This window comes from Alosa pseudoharengus, unplaced genomic scaffold, assembly GCF_046254945.1.
Source record: "Alosa pseudoharengus isolate Yale_2024_CS ecotype anadromous, Long Island Sound unplaced genomic scaffold, YU_APseudo_1.1 YU_APseudo_1.1_scf_13, whole genome shotgun sequence".
Taxonomy (NCBI): Eukaryota; Metazoa; Chordata; class Actinopteri; order Clupeiformes; family Clupeidae; genus Alosa; species Alosa pseudoharengus.
In genome coordinates this window covers 12,785,493-12,808,202 of record NW_027468598.1, presented here as the reverse complement: position 1 = coordinate 12,808,202, position 22,710 = coordinate 12,785,493, and the positions used below count along the sequence as shown (strand labels likewise).

The 22,710-nt window shown below is 44.9% G+C and overlaps 1 protein-coding gene across 6 annotated transcripts; it reads left to right on the top strand.

The window, feature by feature from the left end:
* The first annotated feature begins 1,790 nt into the window (after positions 1-1,790).
* On the top strand, positions 1,791-16,842 carry hic1 (hypermethylated in cancer 1). Of its 6 annotated transcripts, XM_076282196.1 has the most exons (3): positions 4,809-4,878; positions 5,174-5,192; positions 10,644-16,842. In XM_076282196.1, exon 3 carries the CDS (start codon positions 10,661-10,663, stop codon positions 12,860-12,862), a length of 2,202 nt encoding a protein of 733 aa, XP_076138311.1. In that variant the 5' UTR covers positions 4,809-4,878; positions 5,174-5,192; positions 10,644-10,660; the 3' UTR covers positions 12,863-16,842. The 6 variants fall into 6 exon arrangements, with proteins under 6 accessions (XP_076138306.1, XP_076138309.1, XP_076138311.1 ...); XM_076282191.1 differs by lacking the exons at positions 4,809-4,878; positions 5,174-5,192 and adding an exon at positions 1,791-1,913; XM_076282194.1 differs by lacking the exons at positions 4,809-4,878; positions 5,174-5,192 and adding an exon at positions 2,806-3,015.
* Positions 16,843-22,710: the final 5,868 nt, after the last annotated feature.

The following is a 22,710-nucleotide window of genomic DNA, read 5'->3' as shown; positions in this document are numbered from 1 at the left end:
ATTAGGAGAGGGTGTGCGTAAATGTTGGGCCTACCGCTCAATTTCTGGTGAGATGTTGGTTCCCAGGGGGTGTGTCTGGCATGAGCTGGATGGTGATCTGGCATGTGGGGATCTTTTCGGTGGCCGTACCCACAAAGAGAGAGAGAGAGAGAGAGTGCTCATCTTGCCCAGGCCACGGAGACAGGAAGAAAGAGAGAGAGAAAGAGAGAGAGAGAGAGAGAGAGTGCTCATCTTGCCCAGGCCACGGAGACAGGAAGAAAGACGGGGGGAGGGAGGGGACAGGGACTGAGGGGGCAGGAGAGGTGGGGGGTGGTGGTGGGTGGTTGTCTGCACAATGGCCGCAGTGGAGCATCCACCAGTCGTCCTCTTGTTCTCTGTTCTCAGGCAGCACTGTCTTGACTTCAGGCCACCTGCCAGACAAATAATGGCGCAATAATAACTTGATTGGAATGCTATTAGTCACATGGAGCGCAAATTGAAACGAGACACTTTGGGCCCCTGAGCCTGATCGACCTCACTGCCCCCCAGCCCCCCACACGTTACTCCCCCCCAGTCTCTCCCCTCCTGGCCCCCTCTGGCCTCCCCTAACTGCATGCACCCCTAACTCTCTATCCACAGAGGAGAATCAAACGAGCTGCAAACATTCACTGCCAGCAACTCCCCCATTTTCCTATGTGTGCAAGGCAAACATTCATCACATACAAAGCATGTACTAAAGGCAACACACACACACACACACGCACACACCCAAAGACATACACACGTGCACAAACATACAGACGACACACAAACAAAATGACTGAGGGAGGTAGGTAATTTAGGAGGTGGCAGCCGAGCGCTAACTGCCTGTGGCTGTGTGGAGCTCCAGTCTGGCCTGCCTTATCTCCCTCCTCTGCTTCCCAGTCCCGAGGCCTGCAGGAATCCTCGCCGCAGTGCACTGCGCCACACTGCACTGCACCACACTGCCACGCTGCACCACGCCGTGTCCCCTCTGGTTTTATGTTCCAGCGCCGCTCACTCGTTCGCTCGCTCACGCTCTCAGCCAACCTAATTCAATCAGCGCTCCGCGCCAACCCGATTTTTGGGAGGCTCTCTGAAGAAGTCTACGTGCCGCCAGTTCATTAGGAGTTCAGCGGTTCACATTTGCTCTTGCACTCGGGCAGGCTGCAGTCTGGCAAGTCCTAGGTGAGGTTCAGAGCTCGCTTCCACAGAGTGGGAGATGTCTGAGATAAAGACTGGCTGAGGTTGGTGTGCTCAAGCTGGCTTCAGAGACTATGTCCAGGTGCCACCTTCATCACACACTCATTTAGGGTAAACAAACAAAAACAAGGAACAACAACAACAAATACACAAAAAAACAATCACAGTTAATTGTAGATTTGTACTTTTTTCCCATTAAAACATAAAACCATTTTTGTGTAACTGTCTATTAGTCTTCAATCTTTGTATGGATAAATAATTTACTCTCATTAATGGCACCAAGGTCACGTAAATAACTACTGGCACTTGACCATTCTCCAGACCCATTGTGAGCTATCTTTATACGTCGCTTCCTGAGTCTAGTGGACCAGGGCAGATGTGTGAAAAACATGACATATTTAATTGAATATCAGACAGGGAATTGACTGTAAAAACAGCTGGGTGCTGGTAGGCCCGTCTCTTCGGCGGTCCAAAACAGCTCTGCCTACCTCTGTTTGCGAGGTTATCAGCAGTTCATCGAGAGAAACTGGAAGTGAAAGACAATACCGCCCTCCTCTAAAGCTGGACTCTACTGACTGTGACCACCATAATGAAAGAGCAGCATCTTGAACTTTTGTAATTTGAAGGGGAAGACCTTGGAACAGAAGTTTGTCAGCTGTTGTTGCGCCTCAGAAACAAGGGGGCAGGCAGAGACATGAACCGGCTCCTGCCAGGTGAGTACCGCTGTCTCTCTCTCCCTCTCTCTCTCTCTCTCTCTCTCTCTCTCTCTCTCTCTTGAACGCTTCTTTTATCTCAGTACAGCAGGTCTCGTGAAGTCTTGAGTACAGGTTGAGGTGGAGTGGGGCGAGGGTGGAGGTCATAAAATAAATTGAAACCACAACGCTCTGATAGCATCTAATTTAGGAGAATTAGTAGTCCCCGTGAAGTGCTGTGGATTCTGTCTATGCTGAGAGAACCCTGAGGACAGAGTTCCTGAGGTGAACTGGGCCAGCAGGACTTCCTCAGTGCAGGCCTCTCTTACATTCCTATAGTATCTGAAGCAAGTGTCTTGTCTGAAAGTCCTGTTGATCCCTATTCATCCCTACGTTATCCAAAGCCATTCACAAGCAATAGATGCTCCAAGAATTAAAAAAATATGGGGGGGAAAAAATTCTTATTTTTTTAAACATTTGCATACAAACATACAACGTATTTAAGAGTATTTAGATATTTTCATGAAATACTTAGATCTATTTAGTTAGTTGGTAATGCTTCAATTTGAGACAATCTGAGACTTTCATAATAGTTTTGGCTCCTGTGACATAACCTACTAATCCCAGTCGATGCAAGAGTTACAATTTGTGATTAGATGTCGAATATAACGCACAAAAATGTTTAATAACAGAACACGTTATATCTCACATCTAATTAAAAATTCCACCTGAATATGTATCTTTAAGTGAAATGCTGAATGAAGAGTTTAAATGTGGCGTCGTAATCATTCCTTATATCAGGCGAAGTCGTTGGTTTAATCTCAACCGATGGGTGTCGCTGCACGCGCGCCCACCAGGTCGAAATGTACCCAAATTTTGATCGGAGTCAGGGTAAATCTGAAGAGGTGTCTAATACACTATTGCACGTGAGGAATAAAAAGTCAGTCTGGAAGCGAGGGAAGACAGGGATTGTAGTAAAGGAGACAGGGAAACGCGGAACAACTAGGTAAACGCTCTCGAAGCTGACCTCTTGGAGAGGGAATTTTGACACCGGGAAGTCTGGATGGGGGAAGCCCACGGAGGGAAACTCTACTACGGGGAGGATATCAGACATGAATCCGAGGTGGGTTGATGACCGTAAACCGGGACAAGCGATGCTCCACATGAATAGAAAGTTTTAGTATTTAGTGGGATTACAGGTGGCTTCATTGAATGTGTATCCAAATGTATTCATTTATGTGTATTTTACGCGTTGGTGCTTTGACAGCTGGCGTGTCTCAGCAGAGTTTAAACGCGAAAGAAAAGCGAATAGTCTAATTCTTGCACCATAGAGTCTCATAACAGGTTCCCTCATTAGGCTATCCCAGAAAGGGAAAAAGTCAAAAAGACATCTGCCATGTGTATTCTTTCATCATGACAAATGTACAGTCTTGACACCCACGCGACACGGCTGTCAGTTCTTCAAAACTCCTGTGCTGTTATCTCAGTTAAATGCTACTGATAGAGCCAAAGTGGCAACAGGTCTTTGATGGCTCAAACTATGAAAGTGACATAAGAGTTTTCACTTTAAAGAACAAAAGCTGCGATCCGGAATAGTGAGGCCTTACTTTCTGATGGCTGGAAATATTTAGTGTGATGTTGCATGTTACCTGTCACCCACGTCATATAGTAGTCTACCATGTAGCCTATATGCGCAACTCAGGTTAAGATTAAAAAAAATCAACAAACATTTAATTTTATAGAATGATAAAGTAATATACAGTTGTTTTCATTTCACTGTTTAATTAAGCTAGTCTAATATAAAAAAGTGAAAAATAAATAAATGGTTTTGTTCAATATGCCAGGGTATTAGGCTACAGTCTCATAGGCCTACTGAGAGAATAAGGACAGCATTCAGTATTCATAAAGGTAGGCCTACTGATAATAAACATGCATGGATTAGGGCTTATTAGCACAATTAAACAGCTTTCGTTGCTGCTTCCATTCGGATTGTTTTGGTACCATCATGGTATCAAACTTGGCTTTGTCGTATAATTCGTTGCCCTTATCTCAAGGCTATAGGTAAAAGAAAAGGCGGGTCCTGCGTCAATACTGTATGTAGACATTTGAAGGGACATTAATGGTTATCAGGGTTACTTTACTTTGTTCACTGTATATGCTATAATTAGACTACGTTTTGTGTAGTGTAGTGCATGCTCTATTCTTTCAATGATATAAAATACAATATAAGGTCCTACAGCATCGTTTGACATCCCCAACATGATTTCAAGCGGCATTTAATCAAAGACAAACATGTGTGAAATGTGAATACGTTTTTTCAGAATGTTAAACATAAAACAAAATAAGTTTCTAAGATGTATACAGGAGAAGACTCCCTATATGCGTTTATCGGCATGCTACTGTTTTAAGTTCACATTGATAATATTGGCACGGCACGGTTCTTGTGATATACAATAAAATGCCTGTCTCTTTAAGACCGACCCGCGATGTGTTGCGAAGTTCAAGTTGGGGTCACTTGAAGTTCCTGCCCTCGATTTTACCTTTTCGTTTTATTATAGACTGACATCACACGGGGCGCTAAAACACTTACGCCGCATAGAGGTCCCATTATCATCTCCCTTCGCGTTATTGCCTAAATGTAAAAATAGCCAAGGAAATTTCTAAAATAAAAAATCGAAGGAAACTGATGCTGTACTAAGCACGTATTTTTTATAGGAGGGGTGAGAGACAGAAAGGATAGGAAGGGAGGGTAGAGAGAGAGAGAGAGAGAGAGAGAGAGAGAGAGAGAGAGAGGAGGGGAGGGCGAGCAACAAGAAATTCATAGCAATTAATAATAAAAAAGAGTTGGCAGTCGTGCTTGGAAAACTGGCATGGTTTTTGGAGGCTGGCAGTTCAAAGTTGAAACGTCAGAAATGACTCCAGAAGTCTGTTGAGATGATCATTAAGGGAGACTTAGATCGGATGGCAGAAGAGCTCGGGCATCCAGGTAACTTCACTATATCGCTTTTTGATCAAATGCTTGGAGCAACCAGCGATCAATGTGTTAACAACAGATAACTCATTTCCTAAATTGTCTTTCGGCGATAACGTAAATTAAGGCTACTTTTACATCTTGACAAACTATTTTCTATTGGTGATACAATCGCTGTCGGGTACGTTTTGAGGTTATAGACTAAGCATAATGCGTTATGTTATCAGTCACCATGCTGGCAGATGTGTAGCCTATCTTAAATAGGCTTTTTTTTTTTTTTACTTTTCACTCGGAACATTGGAATAGGCAGCTATAAAGTCTCTAACAAGGTAAGTTTGTAATTTGATTACTTCGGTTAAGAAATGTCCTGTTGGTGGATAGTAATTTGATGTTTACAAGACACACAGGAGCATTGTATTTCGAGCTGTCTCCTGAAGTGTAGCGGTTGATGTGGTCAAAGCTCTCCTGCTGTCGATGCCGGGTCACAGCTCACATAGGACTTAATTATGAATACACCGAGTTTCGCATACATGTACCCATTTTAGAGACGATCTACCTCCATGTGGGCTCTTCCTCCCGGACTCTGTTAGTTTACATTTTGTATATTTAATTTGAAATGACAATTGTATCTTGTCAGTTGACTGACACAGATCTGGTTTTAATCCCGCGTGCTTGTGAGAAAAGTTCTTTATAGGACAGAAATTATTTGAATTTATGGGCCGGATGGGTTGATGTCTGGTCTACTAATTTAGTTGACGCTTGGAGGAGAAATGTATTTCTATTCAGGCAGAAATACTGTTAGATTTACAGTAAGTGTTTGTGTCATTTTATGCTTTGTATCATGTCATTCAGTACAGCCTTTAAAGATGTATCCAACTAAGCTCTAGGCCTATTTGAAAAGAAGAATTAAAACTTTACTGACATCTACATTTTACAATATCAAAATAAAGGGGAAAACAGGAAAGGGACCATTGTTTCAGTGTGCATAGGACACATAGGCCTACATTCATTTTTCATTTTCCAAGATCATGTTAAACATAAGATACAAAAATAGCCACGTTCTTTAAATGCATGCAGAATAGTGTTACCAAACAGATATTTTGAAAATATCCTACAGTTTAATACAAATGGTCATAGCTCACATCATGGCTTCACAATGAACACAGAGGCCAGTGGTCCCTAAGTGTCCCCTAATACCACGACGGAGCACTTCGCTTATTTCTATGCGTAGGTTACAGCATCATTATCTTGAACAGGAGTTGTAAGTGTTATCAACTATGAAGAGGTGTTGTCCCGAGTAAAATAAAAGGGATACCGTAGGCTATGTTACAAGGCACAATTTAAGTGACACGCAGTTCTTAACGTTTTCATTATGGTGGCTATAAGTGCTTTGGCAGTTTTTAAAAATATTCATCTCATTCCAAGCCAAGAGGCCGCTTAACGGGGCTCGCTGGCCTTTTCCTCCCGACGGGATTTATGAATGAAAATCCAGGGGTATGGATAGGCTAAAGGGATGGGAGCGCTGGGTATAGTAGGCTACTTAGACAACACACTGTTATCAGCATACAGTGAATAAACTATGTTGATGCACAACAAAAAATAAATATCTGTAGCCTGTACCATTCCATACACTGACATACTGCACTGTTGTGGTTGACATATTGAGAGGAGGGGTGTCAAAAGCCCAGGATTAGTCTACAAGCTTAAAAGTTTTGTTTTGTCTTTTCTTTTAAGACGCTGCTCGCCATATGGTTCTTTCTTTGCGTCAGAGAACTCAAATGGTTTTCATTAAGTAAGGTTTCATGCTCAACTATGCTTTTACATCCCATTCACAAAAATATCATGCTTTGTAGCCCGGGGCTACTTCTATACTGACTGCAGCCAAAGCGGATATGTAGACTGTGCACGTTCACAGTTTCTTTTCTCTAAGCATGACAAGGCTACGCCCCAAAACAAAGAGTGACAAAAGTAATGACATTAGTTAAGCAAACACATCATAATATTTCAAGGATTTTGAAGTCATATCTCGTGACACTGATTTATAGCCATATGAAAGTAAACTCAAACTTCTTGAAAAGACTTAATGCCTGTAGCCTAAATGACCACTATACAAATGGAATTTCACTGTGTAAGTGTGTGCTACACGTATTTATTAAATACATTTAACTGCTGGCAAAATTGCTCTTTTGACGTTGAAATGAACCAAAACTATTTACTTGTTCTACTCTCTAAAGTAAGGTCTAAACGAAATTTATTTATGACCGTTATGCGTACAGTGAGTACAAATGTTACCCCAAAAACCCTGTAGGGGAGTGCATATTCCGAATATGAATATAACAAACTGAGGGCGGAGATAGAGGAAGTGAAGAGGGTGTTCTTAGCGCAGAGCAGACCCCCTCAGTCTGAAACAGGTCTTAACCCTAAACCAGCAAAGTGACAACACAGACAAAACACAGGGACAATGAATACCAAACTGTCTAAAATATGTCTCTGGGACTGTCTTAAGGAGTCGCAGTTGCACACCAAATATAGCAAATCCCCTATCATATGTGCCTATGAAAACAATTCATCCTTTTACTGGAAGAAAATGTACAATATAATAAACATGTGGATTTTTAGGGTGAGTGCATAGCCCTTTTAGTCATTTATTAGTTTTTGGTAAAACTCTCTATTACAACCTTTGGTACTGAAGATAATTTAGGCGAGATGTAGCGAGAAAGTTCCCTATACATTGCTGTGAAATACTTGCACTATAACATACAATATTGAGTGTATGACTTGGGATTTAATTTAGGGGTCCATACAATTGAGGTATCCATCCAATTCTTAGATAGGTCTACCTTAAATTATTTAAAATGTATTTATTAATTTGTTTGATTATGTGTTTATTTAAACATTTAATTGGGTAAAATACCATGTCACCCTTTGTGCGTAAAGGTATGACATATGCAGACATTTTTGCATTTCATGGACAATTTGTTACGGTTGTTAAGATTAAAAACTGTGTGGTGAGTTATTTAGACAGAATATGTGGGATAACAAAGTTGTAAACCCCTCATTATCACAAGGCGTAAGAATCTCATTTAGGCGTCTAAGAGGATTGTTTACTCATGATGTTCAAACAACGGTTTTAAACATGATTTACTTTTGTTACCACTTCCGTCCTTTTTGCTGTGCTCTTTGAAGGTTCGAGACGCTCTATGAACTATAGGAGATGCTGCTGACAGGAGCAAAAAAGCACAAGGGCACTTTCCATCCAACTCTTTGATTTTTTTTTCTTTACGCGCAAGCTTACTCTTGAAAAGTGCCTCACTAGTGTTTAACACAATTGATTAATCAATCGGGTGCTTACACACATTAATTAACTTAATTTGAATAAATTAATTATTTTTTATTTTTAGCATATTTCTGCGTTACTGATCTCATTGTCGATGACATCCGACTGCGCAAAGAGGCAGAAATGGGACCCTTTCACATACAGTGATTCATTCTATGTGATTCACACTGTTATTCGGGGTTAGCGAAGCGATGGGATATAAAATCAGCGACACATCTTCAAATACACGTGCCCCAAGTGCACGCAGCAGCAGTTGAGGACCTGAGTTCCGTTATTAACGGTAGCCTACAGACGAGACACAGACGGAGGAAGAGAAAATACCGAAGCGCTCGTGTTCTTAAGTGGTTGTTAGTGATAAGGGCCGCTATATTTGGTAATAGTCTTTGATAAGTGGCCTGTTTATTTCGTCGTACCTGTGTCGGTCGGACTCGCATAAAAACAGGTGTTTGCCAGTAGAAGGTTCGTGTTGGAGAACCTGCTTGTGCATTTGGTGATCAAAATTTAAATGTCCAGTGGAAGCCTTCCCGTTGTGTGTTCATTTATCAATATGCTTGGCTGCATCCCCCCTCACCAATCACGTAATTCATGTAGAATTACTCTCTTGTTTGATGGTTGCGAATCTGATTCTGCGCTCAGCTGCAGGCACTACAGGTGCGCAGCTGGTAGGAAGCTTGCTGTAAAGCATTATTTGCGCAGAAAAAAAAAATATAGCCGACGGGATGACTACACGTTTTCTTTGCTTTAATCCATTACATTAGATATAATATACTTTACTTTTATTTATCATACTCAGTTTGTTATAGATTAACCTGAAAATACCATAACGAGTTATGTTGACTAGGCTAGCACGTCTAATAAATAATTTATTTAGTTTATATCAGTGTGTAATTCGTGAAACCTAGTGTTCTCCTGTCCACATACACATACATAGCGAAAAGAGCTGCGGTTGCTTGCTCTGTGGAAAACCACCTTCCTTTATGTTAAACTTTGAAGACGCTGACGTTGAAAACGGTTACTTGCCTTTTTCAAAGAATATAACTGATTTTTTCTCACTCAGTAAAAAGGAAAAAAAGACTCCTCAAAGGTGAACAGCATGTTAACCAGAGGCTTGATTGATTCCCAACATACCAAAAGTGTGAAATGTGCTTTCACCTCTGGAAGTGTTCTGCATAAATGAATAGGGTATACAACATTATGATCTCTATCCCAAATCCTAAATTGTTCTTATCAAAGTGCAGATTATTTTTTTTCATATGGCAATTATAACCTATACATTATGCATGATGTTGATGAAGCCTTGTAATATTAAGGAAAGCAATTGTTTTAATAAAGCATCAATCATCAGAAGGCACTGTGAGTTCAGCAAGTCTTTCTGTGCATGATGGCTAATTAAATTGCAGTGTGTAAATACAGACTTCCTTATTCCTCCAAGGGAGCTTATACCCAGTGAAATAAACACAAAGAGAGGATGAACTGATGTCGGGCTGACTATCATCGGCCTTATTTATTTAGCTGCTTGTTTCCCATCCGTGAAACCAAGCCCTGAGGGATCTTAACTGTTTCATCTAGTCTGTCAACTATCTCCGCTCAGTTTGAACAACACAGCCTAAAGTTTAGATCATTCATTACTTTTACAAAAGGCCGTCTTCACTTCAAAGAAGGGAAAAAAAGAGACATGGACTTTTGAAAGGGATTTCTTTTAGTTTGTGGCTGTTGTCAGTGTTCCTGTGGTGTCAGTGGTGGTGTGCGTTGAAAAGCTCTCGCTCTGATATGATTTACATTAAGTATGCTTCTAGTTCCTTATATGACTGAGAGGAAAGAGAGACGAATATCACAGCTTTTTTTGGATGTATTTTTGTCTGCACAGGTTTGTACCTGCTGTTCATCATACTTGCAAAGCGCTCAGACTGACTTTGTTTAAAGCTGCGCACACCACCTCTGGAATGCTTTATCAGGAGGCCGGCAACATGAAAACACATTTATACTGGCATCTTTTTTTTCCCCTCGTGCTCTCCACCCACGTGACGGTTCACCCTTGGTTTGGATTATGCAGACTCACTTCTCGATAATGATAAAACCGTTACCGCTGACATTCAGCAAACAGCACGCCTTCAACTTAGTGTGTGTGTGTGTGTGTGTATGAATCAGAGATTTCTCTTTTGATATCACATCAAGGGAAATAAATCAGCCGAGTAGCCAGATGTAAGAAAGGACGGAAATCAGTAGCCAAGGACCATACACAGTATTTGATCATTATCAGCACACATTTCAGGGGACATAGTTCATTGAAACTTTAAATGGGCTTTGCTATAGAGTGTTGTGCATTCCTCATAGACAGCTTATGCAATATCTGGTCATTCAATACTGCCTTGGGGATTTATGTTAGAGGCTAAGAAATTTTTCAAACCTGCCAAACATGTTTCCATTTTGTCTGCCCTTTCAGGTGGTGGTCTGAAGACAATGCTGGATGCCATGGAAGTCCCAAGTCATGCTAGGCACCTCCTTTTGCAACTCAACACACAGCGCACCAAGGGCTTTCTCTGCGATGTCATCATCGTGGTGCAGAACGCCTTGTTCCGAGCTCACAAGAACATTCTCGCTGCCAGCAGCCTTTACCTGAAATCCCTGGTTGTCCACGACAACCTCATCAACTTGGACCATGAGATGGTGAGTCCAGGAGTCTTCCGGGTCATATTAGACTACATATACACCGGACGCTTGAGCGAGGGAGACCCGACCTCTCCCAGCGAGCCCAACCTCGGGGCAGTGCTGGCAGCAGCCAATTACCTGCAGCTGCTGGACTTGGTGGCCTTATGCAAGAAAAAGCTGAAGAGGAATGGAAAGTACTCGCACCCCGGCGCAGCGTTTTTACCGTACAAACTGAGCAGTGGCGAGATGGTCAGGGGAAGATTCCGCGTGCCCACGCCGGTCATCCAGCCGTGTTTCCCCGGGGCCAACAGCCACACGCCACGCCCGGCCTCTCTGGAGGACATGCCCCAGCACCAGCTGCCTCGCCACGCCGGGGAGCTCTACGCGCCCATCTCTGGTCCCCAGGCGTACTCCGGCCTGCAGCAGGGCCTGCCCTCCCAACCGGGCCTGCGCCTCCCGTCCTCCGAGAGGAACTGTTCCCCCATCTACGGCCTGGACCTTTCCAAGAAGAGCCCCAGCTCTCACTCCCAGCACACGCCGTCCCACTCCCACCTGAGCCACTCGCACCACCCGGACGACGAGCCCGGCGGCCGGCCGCAGAGTGGACGCGACAGCCCCATGCTGGTGTCCAACCACTCCGACAAGATGGAGACCGGCGAGCACCCGGGCGGACCCCTGACCCCCCACTCGCTCCCGCGCCTCAACCAGCCACTGGCACCCCACCTCCCCCACCTGCAGCGCTCGGGGCCCCAGAACCAGGAGGCCTACCCCTGCCCGCCCAGCCCCGACACCCCGGGGGACAACGGCGAGCGCGGCCGGGACCGGGTGAGCGTCTACCGCTGGGTGAAGAACGAGCCGCTGTCCTACAACCCCGAGGACGAGGAGGAAGACGAGGAAGACGATGAGGGCGAAGACATGGCAGACAGGGACAAGGACAACAACCACAAGGGCAACGAGGTCGGGTACAGAGGGGTGGAGTGCGACGGCGAGGACGAGAAGAGCGGCTCGGGGAGCGAGGAGACGGGCAGCAGCGAGGGCCGGCCGTCGCCGCCTGGCGGCATGGGGAGGTACCACGTGCCGTTCGAGCCCGAGAGCTTCGGCGACAACCTGTATGTGTGCATCCCCTGCGACAAAGGCTTCCCCAGCTCCGAGCAGCTCAACGCCCATGTGGAGACTCACACCGAGGAGGACCTCTACAGCAACTCCGAGCTGGGCAACGGTAAGGGCAACAGCGGCGGCGGCACCCCCAACGGACCGCCCAACCACAACAACAGCAACAACAACAACAGCCTGTCCTACCAGGACAGCAAGTCCGGCCAGATGCTGCCGGCGGTGGGCATGGGCGAGATGATCCGGCCGTACCGCTGCTCCAGCTGCGAGAAGTCCTACAAGGATCCGGCCACGCTGCGCCAGCACGAGAAGACCCACTGGCTGACCCGGCCGTACCCGTGCAGCATCTGCGGCAAGAAGTTCACGCAGCGCGGCACCATGACGCGCCACATGCGCAGCCACCTGGGCCTCAAGCCCTTCGCCTGCGACGCCTGCGGCATGCGCTTCACCCGCCAGTACCGCCTCACCGAGCACATGCGCATCCACTCGGGCGAGAAGCCCTACGAGTGCCAGGTGTGCGGCGGCAAGTTCGCCCAGCAGCGCAACCTCATCAGCCACATGAAGATGCACAGCACCGGCGGCGCGGGCACGGGACTGACCGCCGACGGCAAGCTCAAGTTGGACTTCTCCGACGGCATCTACCCGCTGACCAAATACACGGCCGAGCACCTGGGCCTGAAGCAGGAGAAGGCCTCGGAGCTGTTGGCCCAGGCCTCGCAGCACCTCCTGGACGCCAAGACCATCGAGAGCCTGTACCCGCTGCACAAGCTGGCCGCCGAACACTTGGGGCTCACGCACGACAAGATGGACGTCATGGCCCAGGGCCTGCCTCCACCGCCCCCACCGCCACTGCCCCCCATCCCTGGGGAATCTCGCACCATCGATCGCTACTCGCCCAGCTAAGGAGGAACTGGCAAGGCGAAAGGAAAGAAAAAAACCAAAGAAAACAAGGAAGAAATTAAAACAGAGCCTGCCAAAGCAACAAGTTTCGGACGAGTCTCGATTGGCATTGTCAGGGACGCCTTTCTGAAATACCGCCTACAGTATTTTTTCAACTCCACTCACCTCAGCTTGTTTTAAAGACCTGCACCTCAGATATAGGAGGCCAAAGAAAGAAATGGCCAAAATAAATGCACACAAAACTTGACACCAATAAGTGCCTTTTCCTTACCAATTGTGCATCGCATGCAATTGAAAGAAATAAAACTTCCTAAAAGGAGAACTGTTATTTATATGGTTTTCGACCATGGACACAAACATAACAGTGCAGTATTTATATGACAACAACTCTTTTTTAGCTAAGCCATCGAGCCAGAAAACAAAATTCATAACCAAAAAAAAAGATTGTTTTTATTTATTTTTTTCTTTTGTATGTAAAAGAAAGCCAAATGAGAAAATTGTTCAAATGTTACAAATAGTGTTGCAACCACACCCTAAACCTGTGTACTTAGAGTTGTTAGTGTATATATAAAATGAGGAAAAAAAGCACATATGATCAAGATTCAGGGCTTCTGTCCAGGACTGAGAGGGAATTTGGACAAAAGAAAAAGCCTTTGGGATTTTACAGAAATTGGAAGACTGTATTTTTTGAAAGACTTGACGGAGTACTGGATTTTCTCCTGTACCTCACTTTCCAGCTTTTGCCAGCTCTTCCAGTCAAAAGGGAGCAACAAACTGAAGAGCGAGAGAGAGTGTTTGTTCCAGCATTTAGGTAATGTGATCTAAGCTTTGTTTTCTGCATTTGTTGCCCAGCCCTTCCAAGCGTTATGTGTAACAGCCCACAACAATAGTAGCGCTATTATTTTTCTAAGCAGTGCCATAGCCTTTTGAACCCTTCAACTTTTTACATTGTATTGTTTAATTCCACTCCTGTCAGAGCACCAAGTGCCTTCAAACTGTTTTTGAAAGAGTAGCTAGTACAACCCTGTGATCTCACAACTGGGAAATCATAGTGCATACCCCGATCATGACATCGTAATCCCCGTTCATGAATTTTAATCCATCTGCTGGGTTAGAGTAAGCATGGGTGTCGCCGCAAAGAAAAAAAAAAAAAAAAAAAGAAAGTTGGGTAATATTTACAACAGGAGGCCACAGCCTTGTGATAGGCCTCGAGAGGGCCCCCAATTTAATCCATCTGTAAACCATGTCTGGACTGATCAATGACTGTCCAGGGCTGACGAGATAAAAGAACGATCCTGTTAGAGATCCGTCACACTATCTGGCGATGGACTGGCAAACAGGCTAAACAGGCGTTTACAAACAGCGGGCGTTAGAAAGCCGTGTGATTGGTTCGGGAGGGTCCTCCCATTGGCCCCTGGAGCATCTCCACATGACCCCTGTCCGTCTCTGGCCTGCTCTCTCGCTGACACTGTCTAGCTGATGGGAGGGTCTCACGTGAAAAACAGCCCCCCTCAGCGCTCTCTCTAAGCCGATAATGTGACAGTCATCCGAACTGAGCGAAAGCGGAGTGCTCCCTCTGACACGCGTTTGTGTGTGTGTGTGTGCGTGTGCGTGTGTGTGTGTGTGTGTGAGTGTAGACGCGTGCATGCAGACATAGGGTCGAACAGCATGGTCCAGCTGCTCCACCAATTGCAATCCCTGTGAAATCAACAATTCTCCCTGACAATTTGGGACTGGCGGCCTGGCGCGCTCCAGGATTTCATGCCTGTTCTTTGCACCCAGTAATCTAGCCACACTGTCCAGCCGTCCAGCTCTCTCCCCTCCCTGATACTCATCCATCTGTCAACTGCAATAGTGGGGGCTGTCATACTAGTACGGGACAGCACTGCCGCGCACACACAGGCTGCAACAGAAACTCTTTTCCTAAAGAACCAGTAGGGTATGTAGTTGCAAGCATGTCTTGTTCAAGTTAGCGAGATCAAAACAGACTATGTGTCTCCATATTTTTTAAAGACATTTATTGTAATCTCGTTTCATGCTCAGCCCTAGTAAATTGAAACCACTTTTTCGGAGGGATTTGGAGACTATGGCACTTAAAAGTTTATATCCCAAAGAGAATGCTGGCTGTGTATTTTTTTTTTTTTTTTTGATGGAAAAACCGAGAGAGAAGGGAGTTTGTTGACCACTAGTGACAATTGCAACCTCAGTAGGTGAATGTGAAGACCAAAGCCATGAATGCACTGTGATTTTTTTTAAAACATGTTAATGCATCTGCAAGCCTTACTCAGTAAAAACTGAGACCTGGTAACCAAAATGTGGAAAGGGCACCACAATATAACGCCTTAGTAGAATTCTGAGGGCTTTGAACTGTAGCATGTAAGCATATTTAGGTGTTTTTTTTTCTCCTGTTACATTTTATTTTCACCAAAGCGAAGGGTAACTGGTGTGTACCTCAGGACGGATCCCTCTACGACACAGGGATGTGATGCTTAAGCAACACCACAACAGTTACCACACACACACACACACACACACACACACACACACAGTAGGCTTACAGAAACACACTGCCTCTTTGGGGGGAGGGACGCTTGTCCTTTGTAAACCTGTGGTTATTTCATGGTAATGAAAATTTGTTTGTTTTCACATTGATTGAGAAATGTTAATATGTGATATTAACTTCTTAACATGAATATGCATTTTTTTCTGTCTCTTTTTGTTTTTAAACTTTCATAAGGTGGTGTTATTTTGGACTTAATGTTGACGTTTGTACAAGTGTTGCCAATTTATTCATCTCAATTTTACCATAAACAAAGGACAGATACCTTTTTCACAAATGCACTTAATGTCCTTGCATGCTTCTGCACCCGTAGGTACATTACAATGTAGGCCACTGGAGCCGCACATGCACACACACACACACACACACACACACACACACACACACACACACACACACATACTTACACACACACACACATACACACATACACACACACCTCACCTGGACCGTCGCTGCACACTGACATTTCTAGCTGTGATTATTCGATTATTCGAAATGGTAAATACTGTAGGGAAGGAGAGTAGCAGAGCCTCTGGCGTAGAGCATAATGTTGATTTTTTGGGAGAGGCTCAGGCACCAAAGATGACCCTCTGCAAACAAATGAGAGAGATTACGCTTAGAAGAATATAAATACAAATGAAAAACACTCTCAGTCACACATAAACACACACACACACACACACACACACACACACACACACACACAGACACACACACACACACAGAAAAACTTTTACGCAGCCAGGCCCTGTTGGGGATAAGCATTGTGGCTGTGTATTTCCCCACATGCTAAATCACACAACCGGACCCTTGAGATCTCACCCACAGTTAATTTTACACCGCACACAAAAGCTGTCTGGGCACTGTGGTTTAGTTCTTTTTTTTTTACGGTATATCATAAAGAAACCAGAGCTTGAGTTGAGCAGGGCACAGACACAGACAATATATAACGACTATCTACACACAAAATGAGCAGTGACCACAGGCATATTAAAACACACAAAGAGAAAGTAAAAGAAACAAAAACAAAACATAGAGAACCCAGGGGAAACAAACAGTGACTTCAATGGTGGGAATATAAATCTCCCTAGCCCCCTTTATCATTCATGAAGCAGCCCTCATTGAAAGTCTATCTCTCCTCTTTCCTTCTCACTGTCAGACAAAACCAGAAAGGAGACCCCGAAAACTTTTCCGTCGCAGCGTCAAATCTGTGGAGGAAAGGGGGAGTGATATCCATTTCTGATGGCTTTAGCCTGAAACGGTCTCTGAAATGGTCTTGTATGTATGTGTGTGTGTGTGTGTCGTGGACTAAATTTAATTTGTTTATGTACATGGGCTGTTTTAGTGTGATGTGCCAGAGAGTCATCAGTTAATGCAAGCTTTGGGAATGGTGTCTGTGAAGGAGGAAGGCTGTGTGATGTTTTGGGGATGGGTGGGGTGGGAGGGAGGGGGGGGGGGGGTGAACTCTTGGCTCGGTGGTAGCAGCAAGCAGGATGTGTGGTGTATTTCTGCTCGAAACTAGATAGGGAGATGCAGATAGCTAAAGTGGGAGTTAAACAGAGACGGAGAGAAAGAGAGAGGGGGGTGGAGAGGGAGGGAAGAGTGACAGTGAGAGGAGAGAGACTGGAGAGAGTTCAATGGGTGGACTTTGGCTAGGGAGAACTGGTCCAACTTCTTGTCCAAACCTCTCCATTCAGAAAAGAGAATGCAGAGCCTACCTCTTCTTTTTTGACCTAGAGCTCTTCTCTTTCTTCCTTATTCTGAACCAGGCGTGAAAAGGTGACTGACAGTTTATGGTGAACCATTCTATCCCGCTTACTGACTCTTCGTCATCCTGGGTCACGGCAAGGAAAGGATGATTACAGCAATGGAGAAGGGCACTTGGAGATTTCTTACTCCCTGGGGTTGGATGGGGTGGGGTGCTTATTCACTCCTGCTGGGTTTCAAGATTTAACAAGAGTTTAAGAATTAAATGAAACCACAAACAAGAGAGTACAGAGAGAGAGACAGAAAGAGAGAGAGAGAGAGTGTGAGAAGTAAAGAGAGATAAGAAGGGAAAGATGAGAGGACATTGTCTCCTGAGGTGTTTAGAGTATGCTAACTTATTTGTTGTTTCAACAAACAAAAATGGCATTGCAGGAAAAAAAAGATTCCAACTCTTGGCAACAAGCAAAGTTCGGTCTAAGATTGAACTAAGACAAATGGATTACAGCTATGCAGGATGCAAAGGCATCAGCACACTTACTGATGTGGTAGTTTAAAGTAGGCTAGTTCTATATAACTTCTGCAAAATTTAAGAAAGACTAGTTGGATCATTTTAAATATATACTGACAGTGCATGTTGCAATGTCATATTGTTTGACACACTCAGGACCCTTAACTTGTTTATTAATAAGCTTGTATTCACATCTTATCTCAAGCTCTTAAAATAATTTTCTCAGAAACGTTATCATCACAATCATGCCACACTTTCTCTCTTCTCACACCAGGCTACACTGATAAGAGCAGTCGTGCTCCAAATGCTCCTCCATTACAGGTCCAGGGCACTTTTCTTGATGCTTGAATTGATGAGATAATGATGTGTGTACAGATAGCAAGGGCTCTGAGTCAAACGGAGAGCTGCAAGGTCTGGCAAACTGTTTGCAGAAGAGCTGGGTGGGTCTATGCACCTGACCGGTTTTATTTTTTTCTTTGTCTGTCCCGGCGGCAATCAACCCAAGAGAGAGGGAGAGAGGGGGCGAGCGCTGGAGGTTGGAAGTAGAAGGGGTGGGGGGGCGTTTTGACACTTTCAAGGGTCCTTATCACATCCAGCTGTTTCGCATTTGGTCTTAAAATGTGTGCAGTTCTGGAGAAATCATTGAATCATGATTTTATTCACTTCATGACTACTCAACTCCCTGGAACAGGATCCTTAGTTTTCATCGCTTTCTCCGCTTCATCCTGCTCACTCGCCTGCCCTCATTCTCCCCTTTCGCTTTCCCTCCCTCTTTCATTACTGGCGCTCCTCACAGAACTGTTCTGAATCACCCCCCTCCGGCTGATCCTCAACACCGTCCGCTAGCCTACACCCCCAGCTCACGACGAGGGCCCCAGCTGTTTTTCATGCGGCAGAATACAGTTGTCTAAATGTTTATGCGAATAACTACCCTTTCTTACTGCATCCATCGACATTCAGTATCGGGAACGTTACTGCACGTTCTAATGCAGAAAGAGACGGCTCAAATAAACACAAGGGAAAACTTTTGTCTCTGTTTATGATAAACAAAAACACGTCTGTAGAAAAAAAACAACGGCTCTTTCCAAAGTTTCTGAATAGAAATTGTGAGTATGCAAACCGCAGAAACGTGAGGCGATAACCATGCTAGTAAATGTGAATGTACATTACACAATCCACTTCTCTCATTTTGCGAAATGAGAATAGAGGGGAGCGAGCAGCATATTTAAAAAGCCCCCACCAAACGGGAAAAATCCACTAAACTTGCTCTTGTGCGCTTGACATCATTTCAGGAAACCGCTCTGTCATTCACAGCCTGTCAATCGGCACAATGGCATATCACTTTGACCCAGCTCGCTCTCAACAATAAAGCAGAGGAGCAATTTCTATTTGAAACCGAAGCCCCCTGTTAAAGCGTTCCTTGAGTGGCATTGAGTTATGGCCTCGCAGCGGCTCAAATTTTCATTTACATTTCAGAGCCCGTGCCCTAAGCGTCCGTATCGTTTTACCAGGCCCTCAAATTATCACCCCATCTCGCCATGACAGGAACAAGCTCTCTTTGTGCTTTGCTAGTTGGGGAGTCGTGGCTGCCGATGTCTTCTTCCAAGTGTTTAGTTTGGAGCGTCCACGCCTCTGCCCCGGCTCCAGCGTTGAAACAGGCAAACCAAAGCGCTGATTATTACCCGACAAGATAGCGTATGTGTCTGCATATGAGTGGATGGATGACATACGACTTTCTGTTAGGACTTTGTTTTGACACTTCAGTTTATTTTCCTCTTCTTTTTTGCGTCATCGTTCCTAAATTTATGGTAGCCGAAAGGCCACAAGTTTTAAATACAATTCAGTAGCCTATAGCCAAATACCAAAACCAAAATGTAAACCGCTAAAACGTCCAACATTTCGGAGGCACAACATGTGCCTGATTTTAATCTGTCACTGATAGTCACACATGGATACACACACAAACATGCACCGTATCCGTGCGCACGCCCATGCACACACACACACACACACACACACACAGCTGGACAGCAGACTGCTCCGTCACTGCGCCCTGTTCCAGATTAGGTCAGATTTAATTAGCCTATCCAACCCCTTTTGGAGTGTCGGTTCTGCTTTAAAAAGTCATTAGTAAAGTAGAAGCCGCGGTACTGACGGGCTGCTCCCAACATTCACACCGAGAGGCCCTCCAGAATGTAACTGAATTGTACACACACACACACACACACACACACACACACGCATGCACTCAGTATTTAAAGAGAAACTAAACCATTCAGCAATGTTAAGAGGGGAGATTCACCAAAAATCACCCAGTACTGCCACATATTTCTTTGATTATATTTTCCACCTTCCTTTCTTAGTTTTGATGAATTCATTTCCTGCATAACACACAGCCACAAAAGTGCTTTCTTGTGAGACTTAAGTGACTTAAACACAAAAATGGCAATAACAAAAAAAAATGAACTTGTATTTTTCTACATTACAACCGTCAACCGTTTTTAATTGCTTTTAGTGAAATGAATGTATTTATTGCATGTCAAGTTGTTTTATAAGATTTTTGTATAAATTTCAATTGTGGATTCTTAAAATTATTTCTTTTAATTCCACTGTCTATGAGTGGATCGGGCTTTTATTTTTCTTAAAAGCCATTGTGAAAAAAATGTCATGTTTTGTTTATATCTACATTCTAAATCAACTTGGCAATAAAACGAATTGCATAATGGTTTCACAAAATCTGGTCTCTCCTTTCCAATTGTATTGTCATCTTTGGCCGAGGGCAATTTGATTAATGGCAAACACCACGGACCGTATTCTTTCTTCTCACGTGTAGTGAGAAAAGCAAAACTGCCAGTAAAGCATGAGAAGATTTGTATTGGTATGTGTGTGTGTGTGTGTGTGTGTGTGTGTGTGTGTGTGTGTGTGTGTGTGAGCACGGCAGTCGCTGAGGGATGGGCTATCTCGCCCCCAGTGCCTTTTAAACAAACAGCCATACGGCACACTGTGTACACTGCATGAAGGGCGAGCTTCATCATACTGAGTTACAAAGCCGTTTCACATACGGCAGACACTCTATGCAATTCACTAGGCTGATCATGTACTGTCTGCAGAGCCCAGGAGAAAGGAAGAGCAGAGCTTCAGGAAAACAAAGGGGAAAAAAACAAACAAAACACAAACACACACTGGAACTAACATACATGGATGTACGCACACATGCACACACACACACACAATGACAAACTCACACAATGACACACACACACACACACATTCTCTCTCTCTCACTCTCTCTCACACACACACACATTCTATCTCTTTCTCTCTCTCTCTCACACACACACACACACATTCTATCTCTCTCTCTCTCTCTCTCTCTCTCACACACACACACACACGTACAGTGAGCTCAAAAAATGAAATCATGTAAATTCAAGGAAATATCAAAATGTAATCACATCCAGAACACTGCCACGTTTTCCTCATTTGAAAATGAATAAGAGGGAGAGAGAGAGGGAGAGGGAGCATTTCTGAAAGCTGTAATGAAGTCATAAATCTCAAGAAAACAAGTAGGGGCAGACTCGGGAAGCCACTTCTAGGCAACACATTGTGTATAAGGGTGTGTGTGTGTGTGTGTGTTTGTGTGTGTGTGTGTGTTTGCCGGCGCATCAACAGGCCGAGAAGATAAACAGTACTCTGCAGTCCCCAGCGTCTGCCCCTCACACTCACACTCACACACTCACACACTCACACTCTCACACACACACACACACACACACACAGCCACATTCTGTCTCCCATTAGACACCATTTGGATGACTGAGACTAAGAGACCACCAGTCTGCAGCCTCCATGAAGGCTGTGTCCTCTTTTCACATATGGCTCCAGGCGCAGACATACCATGCCCAGTCCAGGACGGAGTCGTAGGGGTTGTGTGTGTGTGTGTGTGTGTGTGTGTGGGGGGGGGGGGGGCGGGGTGGCAGGCCGACGAGGCTAGCGGTGCCTCAGGGGTATGGACATTGCGGTCCATGTGCCCACAGGGCTGAAATGAAGATGGCCTCCAGGTCCAAAGAGGCAGGAATCCGCTGGCACCAGTCCCACTGCAAAATGCTAAAGGTCCTGGGCATTGGGTGTCAGGGTACGAAAGGTGCCCCAGGCAAGCCTGGTAATGTCAGGGGGCACAACAAGGTGGGTGCCATCTCTCATGCCTGCCTGCCAAGTACCTCCCAAAGCCAATCGTGCTGAGGGATGGGAGTCGTATATGGGCATGAAGCTGTCCCTGTCTCCCATGTGGACATGACTTTAAACCACAACCATACACCCCCACATCCACCTGTTATGATGTTTGTGTTCAGCTGTGCCCCATTCACTGGCAATATCAATTGACCAAATTAAGATGTTATGTGCCCTTAAATAAATGGTGGAAAGAAGTGGTGGGCAAAGTTTGTAAACAAGCAACGTTCTCGTGCATGAAGCACAGCTGTCGTGAGGCATGAGGAAGCACTGACCTGACTCATCAATGTTTGCATTTAAGATCTTGCCCACAGTGTTAACCCTTAAAGGTTCTAACAAAAGATTCCGTTCCGCAACAATTCAAGGTTCTAAAATTTTATGTTGAATTCAATGAACCCAGATATTCTTTAGAACATTAATTTCCCAACATTCCCGTCTCACCGGTGTGACGGTACACCTCTAGCAAATAGATTTTTTCTAGATCAGATTTCTTTGGGCATGTAAAAGGGCTACTATCCTAATCATTTAGTGTGACCATTGGGTGATGGGGCAGGCTGACTCCACCAGCTCAGCATGCTCCACAGCCCTGCCACATTGGGCAGGCACACCCTCATTGCACAAGGCCAAACTTCCCCTCTCCACCAGTCACTTGGCACAACACTAAGGCCCTCTCCGAGCACGCAGTAGCCTATCCATTTTCAGTCCACCTGCTCTGGGGCCAATTCTTGCCCCCACCCACATACCCACACACACACACACACACACACACACACACACACACACACACACACACACACACACACCCACACCCACACTCACACTCACACTCACACTCACACTCAC